At 35.2% G+C, this 9,236-nt stretch overlaps 1 protein-coding gene across 1 annotated transcript; it reads right to left on the minus strand.

The window, feature by feature from the left end:
* Positions 1–736: 736 nt before the first annotated feature.
* On the minus strand, positions 737–8,346 carry LOC120262113 (acetolactate synthase small subunit 2, chloroplastic-like). Its single transcript, XM_039270170.1, has 13 exons — positions 8,050–8,346; positions 6,583–6,796; positions 6,234–6,317; positions 4,976–5,044; positions 4,781–4,864; positions 4,561–4,713; positions 3,732–3,818; positions 2,967–3,071; positions 2,750–2,872; positions 2,511–2,663; positions 2,074–2,139; positions 1,051–1,213; positions 737–949 (listed from the first exon to the last, which is right to left on the minus strand). Exons 1-12 carry the CDS (start codon positions 8,286–8,288, stop codon positions 1,130–1,132), a joined length of 1,461 nt encoding a protein of 486 aa, XP_039126104.1. The 5' UTR covers positions 8,289–8,346; the 3' UTR covers positions 737–949; positions 1,051–1,129.
* Positions 8,347–9,236: the final 890 nt, after the last annotated feature.

Consider the following 9,236-nt stretch of genomic DNA (forward strand, 5'->3'; position numbering starts at 1 on the left):
AATTGATCTGAATGATTTATCATCATTGATCACTAACAAAAATACGATGAAGTTCTAAAGACGATGATAAGTGCACATCAAAGGACTTTAGAATGCTTTATTGGTCTAAATATCGACAAACAAAAGGTCATAATGGTCCAGGAGTAACCAGGCAGACTACAACAACTAATGAGGGGCGGACCGGGCGGTTTATGGTGTCCACAATGCCAAAAGAATACTTAATCTGAATGATTTATCATCATTGATCATTAACAAAAATACGGTTTAAGTTCTAAAGACGATGATAAGTGCACATCGAAGGACTTTAGAATGCTTCATTGGTCAAAATGTCGACAAACAAAAAGCCATAATGGTCCAAAAGTAACACGGCGGACTATAATAACTAAGGAGGGGCAATTTATGGTGTCCACAATGCCAAAACAATACTTAATCTGAATGATTTATCATCATTGATCACTAACAAAAATACGGTGGAGTTCTAAAGACAATGATAAGTGCACATCAAAGGCCTTTAGAAAGCTCCATTGGTCAAAATATCGACAAACAAAAAGTCATAATGGTCCAAAAGTAACACGGCGGACTATAATAACTAACTAGTGTTTCTAAGGAGTCCAACGAATAAAGAGACAAATTTGTTATCACAATAAGGTCATCTTCCTTTAACTTTGACTCTTGATTGTTGTGCTAACCTCCGTGTACATATATATATATATATATATATAATATGTTCAAACGATGACATCAATTGCATACCATATCTTCTTATAATTTAAGATACATGAATGTCACCAGTAACCAACCAAGCATATATATGACAAAAGTTTGAACAATGCTATAATATCCTTTAGAAAATATCAAGGAAAACAAGCACAAAGGAAATATATCTTCTAACCTTGCAGGTACTCCAAAACATGAGAGGATGACTCACAAAGACTTACTATCAACAACCCTGTCATTCATATTTCAAAAATGAGCATTATCAGTAACAAAACTATGAAGCTGTAAATCAATGTAGATAGCATGCTAGAAATTACAATTGGATGGACTTACAACTATTTATAATCTGTCACTGTTGAGACGGAAGATTTAAGAGACAAGCTTGCTTATTAAAACGGTCTGCATATTGGGATTAAAATGGAAGGGCATAACCACGGAGATGCTTGGAATTAACACCAGATTCACGGACCAAAGCAACTCGACCAGTTCTTGCCACCTGCACGACATATGAAACTAGTTGAGCACATTACACCGATATCTATGAAGGGATTGGAAGATGATTCAGATGGTCTAGAGAGGAAATTTAAAGCAAAACAGTGCAGTTGAATGTGAGCTGCTTATGTGCGCTGAACACTAAGACCTAAACCTACCTGCAATAAGGGTTTGATGGATAAAGAGGCATAGCTTTTGTGGATGCAAAAGGCACAATTTGACAAATTACACATTTATACCTTCCTGTTATTATACATCAGCTAACTCTATCATGGAGATTGAAGTATAGCTCTTATGGATGCAAAAGGCAAATTTTGACAAATTATACATTTATACCTTCCTAGGTTTAAATAATGAAAGATTTCCAGGAGACCAATGGAGATCAAGATTACAAGACAGAATCATTTGGTACTGGGTGGACTACTGTACCTAGCAAAATCTGACTGTTGCTGCATGAATTTCAAGGTTGGACTACTCAAACAACCTCAAATTTGATCAAAACAAAGCAGCACATGGAATGTTAAAAGAAACAACACAAGTGTGAAGGTTTAACTGTACTACTGACAATAACAAGAAAAACGCATAAATTGGAAAAATAGATATTATTTTGTTCTGCCTTGAGAATCCTCTAATAGGTTTTTTACTCCCTGACACATATTTAAGGGGCTACACAAAACACGAGGCATTGAAGAGGAGAAAAGCATCCTCAAGGCATTTTGATTTTACGCTTACTAATTATCTTAATAAGAAAGAATTGACCACATACGCCCTCAAAGTTCAGCAGCAGGAAATCCTCATAAGCATTAACACTCATCAGATCAGAACCATAAAATACTTATTGCGGTTGATAAGCGAAAAACAAACCTCACAGATGCCATAGGGCTCCAACAACCTCTGCAATGCAATCATCTTGTCCAAGTCTCCAGTAAGCTGGCAAAATTTGTAAATGCTTCTATTTCAGTAATATCAAGAATACTGACAGCGCATAACAGAATAACTTAATATATATATGCATGATAAACAGTCAGAACTTCAACAACCAGCTTAGACTGGGAATCCAACTTTAAATTCATGTGCAAAATGCCTGTCAAGTAAATTAGTTTCGCAAGGCAAGAAGACATTTTATTTTATCTATTGAAGAAAAAATGCTTTAGTCAATTACTTATTAATTTTCAGATGGCAACTACTCATGAACTAGATGCTATGGGATAACATAAGAGAATATTTAATTCACGGGTAATAAAATAGTAGAAACAAAACCATAATCCCAAATAAAATAAATTCCAAACCCAAAACATCACCTCAAGTGTGATTGTATGATCAGATACATCTACGGCTTTAGCTCGGAAGACATCAGCAATATCCAGGACATCTCTTCGAGCAGTGGTATTTACGGCAATCTTAATCAACATAAGTTCTCTTTCAGCAAAGGGCATGTGAGTGATGTCCTGCACCTGAAAGGATCATTGAAACCTTTCAAGTTTAATCATTAGGTTCTATATGAATACAGAATGCTTGAGAAGAACACTCAGTGACACACCTCATGAACATCGATAATTTTGTAAAGCTGCTGGATCAATCTACTGATTGACTCATCAGTTCCAGGCACAACAGTGGTAATACGAGAGATGCCTTCCTTCTCGGCATGTCCGACAGCAAGACTCTTTTGAAAAATGAAGAAATATGATTAGGTAAATTTAAGTTCTTTTCAAAGGAGAAAATAAGTCACAACAACAGAAGCTGCATATAAAATAAACCTGAATGTTGTAGCCCCTGCGTGCGAAAACTCCTGTTACAATGTTGAGCACTCCAGGAGAATCATTAACCAGAATTGAAAGTGTATGAGAACAGAGACCACTTGACTAAACCAAAAGAATTAAATATCAGAATCAAACCATAAACTGCAATGCAAGAAACATCTCAGTACTACTACTACTACTACAGTACCGCACACAACATGGTGGCTTCTGAAGTTATTTTATCATATTGATTTGGATCTCAACAAATTAGTAAGAGAATTTGTTGCTCAAAACAACTTGGCCATGATAGTGTTGGGAAAAAAAAATGTCCATAGTTGAATAGGAACTCATTTTGCCCTCAAATCTCTAATTGAAAGATCACCCGATATATATTTTGAGGGAGCAGCAAATGCGAAGTGCTATTGTGAATTTCTATCTAAAGAAGCACTGAGAATTTTCCTACAGTTTCACTCCAAAATGTAGTTTAGGAAAGTTAATAGATCTGAGGTGAGGTCAGCCATTTAAATGTGAAAGATGAGCAGAGACTGAATCTCTTGACAAAACATTAAAGGTTCAGAGATGAGAGTTTCTTTCTTCCTTTTAATAGCATCAGAATCATAATCAGTGTGGCAAAACTATTCCTCTATATAAACTAGTCCAGGAAAACTGCAATGCAATTGTCCTATGACTAATATGATAAATACAAGCAACATAAAGTTGAAATTAAATCTTCTTTATTACAGTTTGCTCAACATACTCAAACTAAAAAGATTAAGCACTTACATCCTCATCCTCAAGAACACCCCAATGTGCATCAAGAACTTGATTCATACTGAAGCCATCATAAGGTTCCACAGGATAAACATCTCCCTTCATGAAGTAGGAACAAATCAAAAGCCATCTCATAGAGAAGTGAAACTAGGATATTTACAATATAGATAGGAAAAAGACAGATATAAAAATTGCCTAAGATATATATATATATATAGCTCAAGAATAGATTGATAGGATAATTGTAAGTCTTATTGGCTATCACCTTAACTAAAACAAGTAAAAGTGAAACCTACTATGGAAATAGGCCACTATGATAACACATTAGTATTTTTCATCAAAGATGTAATTACATTGATCTGCATTAACTTCTAGAACAACATTTTCATCTTCGAGAAAAAAGAAGGATCAGTTCAAACTCATGCTCAGTTGACCTATCATAACTAAATATTCAGATGACGCTAGTGAAGGTTGAGATCTGTGATATGACCATCATGGTCACATTTATATGAATTGATTCTACATCTCAATTCTACATCTCAAAGGAAGCTCTTCACAGCCTTACATATTAACATCTCACTAGAGCACATATATCATAATTCATGAACTACCACAGCATTCACTATGACAACAACGCCTTCCAATAACCTCTTCAGAGATTTCAAACTCAAACATGATTTTGAGGAAGATACACAGGTGATATGCTAAGAAAGCTAATCAAATTTCTTAAGCATAATTAATGCCACACATGTTGAAAAAGAAGGGAAAAAATCAACTTTTTAGCATTGAAAACCCATACATGCCTTCTTTGCTTAAAAATGGATAGATAAAGATGTCATACTCTTGATGATAATTCAGACTCAGTAATGAATGATCTATTCATTTGGCTAGGTAGAGCATCCAAAGGCATTGAACCCTCCAGGTCCGGATAAGAAGCTGCAGAAAACCTCCAAAATGGAGCAGACTCTCCCATCTTCTCACGCCTCAAGGCAATCTGTATAAAAAAAAGATTCAGAGTTCCTAAGAGATAAAATATTTATCTGACCTAAAAAGAGTACTACCTTTCCAGTTCGGGCTATTTCTCTGATTCCAAACTTGCTCAGGTTCCTCTGGACCGCAACCATTTTCCCAGGATCACCAGTCACCTACATAGATGTCATAATAGCATAAAGAAAATGTCAGGTTAAAGGTTGGAAAAAATGATGCATAGTAAAAAAGGTCAACTGGAAAAAAGACTTGATAAAAACAGAAACTACCTCAATGGTCAATGAATGCTCTGAAATGTCAACTGTTTTAGCTCTGAAAACATCAACCAAACCCATAACCTGAGGATCGAAAATAAGTACTGTTAGCAATGTCAGCTCTTACCAAAAGGATTCTGCTTTGAAGACTTATGAAGAAAAATAATGGCACAAGATCCACGGGTTATTGAAACCACAAATGCAGCATGGCAAGACAATCATCATACTGATGCTGGCTCTCTAGCATAACAAAAATCAATTTGTTGTTTGATAAAGTAAACTTTAAACCAAAGTGCATTTTCATTTTCATGTGGTATTTTCTTTAGCCCTCTCACATCGAATGTACTTGTTTCTTTGGACAACATCTAACAGGGATACAATTGTTTTGATGGTGTTACAATATACAGGAACGTGTGTCCCTTCCACACACACACACACACACACACACACACCCCTCTTTTTTTCTTTTTGCATAAGCAACACCTCAAGGTACTAGACCAATCATCACCAGTTATGAAGGAGTAGCTGTAAAAAGTCTATAATACTGAATAATTCCACGAGCCTCACATATATGGCAGGAAGCCAATACAAGATTAAGCAGATGTTTGATGTAAATCGAAAGGTTGACCTTGAACCAAATGAAAGACTAGACCGATAGGGAAAAAAAATTGGTCAAGAAGAGCTACTCAGGCTGAATTTCAGTGGCCCATAACTCAAAATAAAGATTCATTCAAAGTCAATCAAAATCTTTCTACTTAACATTTCAAGGTGAAGTCTTGCATGTTTATGATTTCAGGCACACAAATAGGAAAGAATCATACATGTAAGTGATGCAGCTGATGCTAGACAACCTATGAGACAAAGAGCATATACAAATATTTCAAATAAAAAAGGCAGACACTCATGATCCCGGAACTACAGTAGACTTTTAGCAAGTGCACCCTTCAGCAGAATATAAAAAATATCAAAGAAGGATCACACAATTAGGAAATGCAAAACATTGCCTAAGACCCATGCTCAGATATATATTATTTCTCCGAACTCCAAATCAATTGAAGCCTTGAAGGTTATTATGTCTAAAATGTCATGAAATGCTGTTTAAATTAATGACACCAGAAACCATAAGATAAAATCATTTTATAATGTCACTTAGGTTGCACATGACCTAAATTTAACTGCATTGGCAAAACATTTTATGGTTCCTCAAGTTGGCAAGCCAGAATTTTTAATGTCCTGAACAAGTGAATATGAAACCAGCAAAGTATGGTTTCACCTCTTGGCGCTGATCAGGGTCCACACTGAGTTTTATGAGCATCAACTCCCGTTCTACTTGTGGCTCCTTAGATAAATCTTCAACCTGACAGGCATACATAGATTGTCTGAATCAAACAAGAATAAATGACTAACAGGTGGCTTCAAAGCTATGATTTTAATCATATGCAATCAAGTATTGAAATCCAACGGACATAGATAAGAGCATAACTCCAACAATAACAGTTATTAATCTAAGCTGCAAACAATGGCCTAAAAATACCATATGAAAAAAAGCTAAAATCAAGCTGTAGATCTTATAAAAACAGATAATGAAAGTATTCAAGGTACTTCAGAAAGGAAATGCTTGCCTTTAAGACATTTACAAGCTTGTGAAGCTGCTCCACTACTTGTTGCAGCACCCTATCTGTCCCCAAGACGACAATTGTAAACAACGCTTTGTCCTTATTCAAACCAACCGCAAGTGACTCAATGTTGTATCCCCTTCTAGCAAAGACTCCCGCAATCCGGTTTATCATACCACTTTCATCCCCAACAAATACTGAAATTGTATGGCGCTTCACCCTAAATATGTGAAAATCCTCTCATTTTGGGAAACATTGAACTTCATGATGATAATATTCAAGAAAAGAATACCATGTAATGCCATGTTCATCAAGTAAAATAAATCAATCCAAGTGGTCCTAACAAATAATAGCTAAAGAATAGGCAATAGTGACATAATCACAGATTCATTGCAACTGAAAATCTCCAAGAAAGGAGATGATTTAGTACATCCAAATGGGAATTTTGTGGAGTGATTTCTGGCAAAGGCTCACTGGAATCAACAACCTTTCATGGTTCCCTGACATTGTAGCAAGAAGATATATGAACCTTATGTCCAAGCCAAAAACCACTCACACCATTTGAAAAGGCTCCTAGTCCCACACCTAATAGATTATACTCTTAATTTTCTACCTATACTAACATTTAATAGCATGAACATAGCATACGCAACTTGTCCGTTATGAGGACCACAATATTTTTGCTGCCTCAAAACTTTCACAATGTCAAAAAAGTTCTCTTTTAAGTTTTGAAGATATCAATACTTTCTCTTGTTATCTTTATTGCTCCAGATGGATTCACTTTGACTCAACGAATTACAATGTCCGCAACTAAATAAGAAGAATCCCTGCCTGTCAATGTCATATGGGACATACATCCAGCTGACCACAAACTTCAAACTTGCATTAAAAATTTTCTTTTGCTTTCTCCGGATAGGACTTTGAAAGTGGAAAACTTGAGATCAGTTATGATGGAGGGCTCCATGGATTCTGCCAACTTGAAACCTAAGCAATCCAACTCATAGTATTTAAGTTCGGTATCCAATTCTCTCAGCAAAAACCAAAGCAATAGCAAGGGGAAATTTTGCTTAGAATTGAGGGAAAACTTATATCTAATTCAATCAAAATTAAATCTTTTCAAATGAAACAACTATTTTTTAAATTAATGATAGATGTGTATTAATATCAATAATTATGTGATTATCAATACATTTACTGAAAAAAAAAATTGAATCTTGCAATAAGAGTTCCATGGTATAACCCATGTCTCAACCAAACACTAGAGAACAAACAGTGCTCAAGTTTATCCAAATCCCACATCGATCTTCTCGTGACCTATTCCTATAAATTCCCACATCTCAAACAGGAAATAAAAATGAGCGAAAAACAATTGAATTTCCAAAATAGTAAACCTAACATAAATCAATATTAGAAAAACAGATACAAGATGATGAGTGTACCACAAAAACCAAAAAGAATTCACGAAATTCTTACGTATCGCGTGCCCTGGAAGGAGAGTCACTCAGCGGAACTGAAGGTGTGCTGTTCTCGTTTCCCAAGCCGCTGGCGCGGATCTCCATAGCTATAGACCTCGATCTCAATCGGGATCCTGAGAAGGGTACAGCCACAAATCGCGGGAGCTCAGGATTGGACAGGATGCAGAGGTGCGCTTTGGATAAGATTGTATCTGGCTTGCAAAGCAGGGAATGAGCGGGGGCTGAAGCTGCCACCATGGCTGGAGCTTCGAGACGTGAGGAAACCGAAGACCAGTGAAGAGACGACGTCAAAGAACTCGAGAAAGGGTTTTCTCGAGGCTTTTAGATTTTGGACAGGCGAGCAGGAACCGGTTCGGTTCGGTTCAGTTCGGTTCTCAAATTGGTTCGGTTTAGGTTCAAGGAGATAATTTATTAATATTAATTGTAAAAATTTAAATATCATTTAACATCTTATAAGGAAAAAAACTTTTTTTACTCCAACTTAATAAATTATAAAAGTTTTGCTCTCAAATATTTGTGTTAGGGTTACACGTACAATTAGGAGTGAGCAAACAAATACGGATTTAATGACCTATTCTGTGTCTGATATTTTGACCCAAATTTTGTGGGTATTCGATTTGAAAAATGAATCGGCTGCCATATTTGAATGTTTAAGATGCAAACCGATTAAATTTGGATCGAGAAATAATATGGATACTTGAATCCAATCTTTTTTCAGTGTATATTAATAAATTTAAATTTTAAAGTTAAAATCCATAATCTAATCATCATTTTCTCACGTCTTCTCTCTAGCATTCATTATTAATGAGACCATTGATGCTTGAGTAGATGTTTGATTTATTTTTGTACCGCTTAGGATCGATAAAACTTTTTTATTTTTTTATAATTTTTTTATACAGAGAATAATACAAGATTTTAACCTTCTAATATATAATGTTATTATTTATAAAAATTAAAAAACAAATAAAGCTTGAATTTGGATCAGATATCCAATTAAAACTAGGTGCTCGGTTTTTAGTATCCAATTTAAATTAGATTAGATATGGATCTAGTTTTTGTCTATCTGAAAAAACTGGATACTCGATCCAGTTTTGAATGGATACCTGATTTTGTTTACCCAGCATGCAATAGTCATATAGAGAAATATATTTTTTCTAAAAATACATATTATTTATAAATTGTTAT

Source organism: Dioscorea cayenensis, chromosome 5, assembly GCF_009730915.1.
Source record: "Dioscorea cayenensis subsp. rotundata cultivar TDr96_F1 chromosome 5, TDr96_F1_v2_PseudoChromosome.rev07_lg8_w22 25.fasta, whole genome shotgun sequence".
Lineage (NCBI taxonomy): Eukaryota > Viridiplantae > Streptophyta > Magnoliopsida > Dioscoreales > Dioscoreaceae > Dioscorea > Dioscorea cayenensis.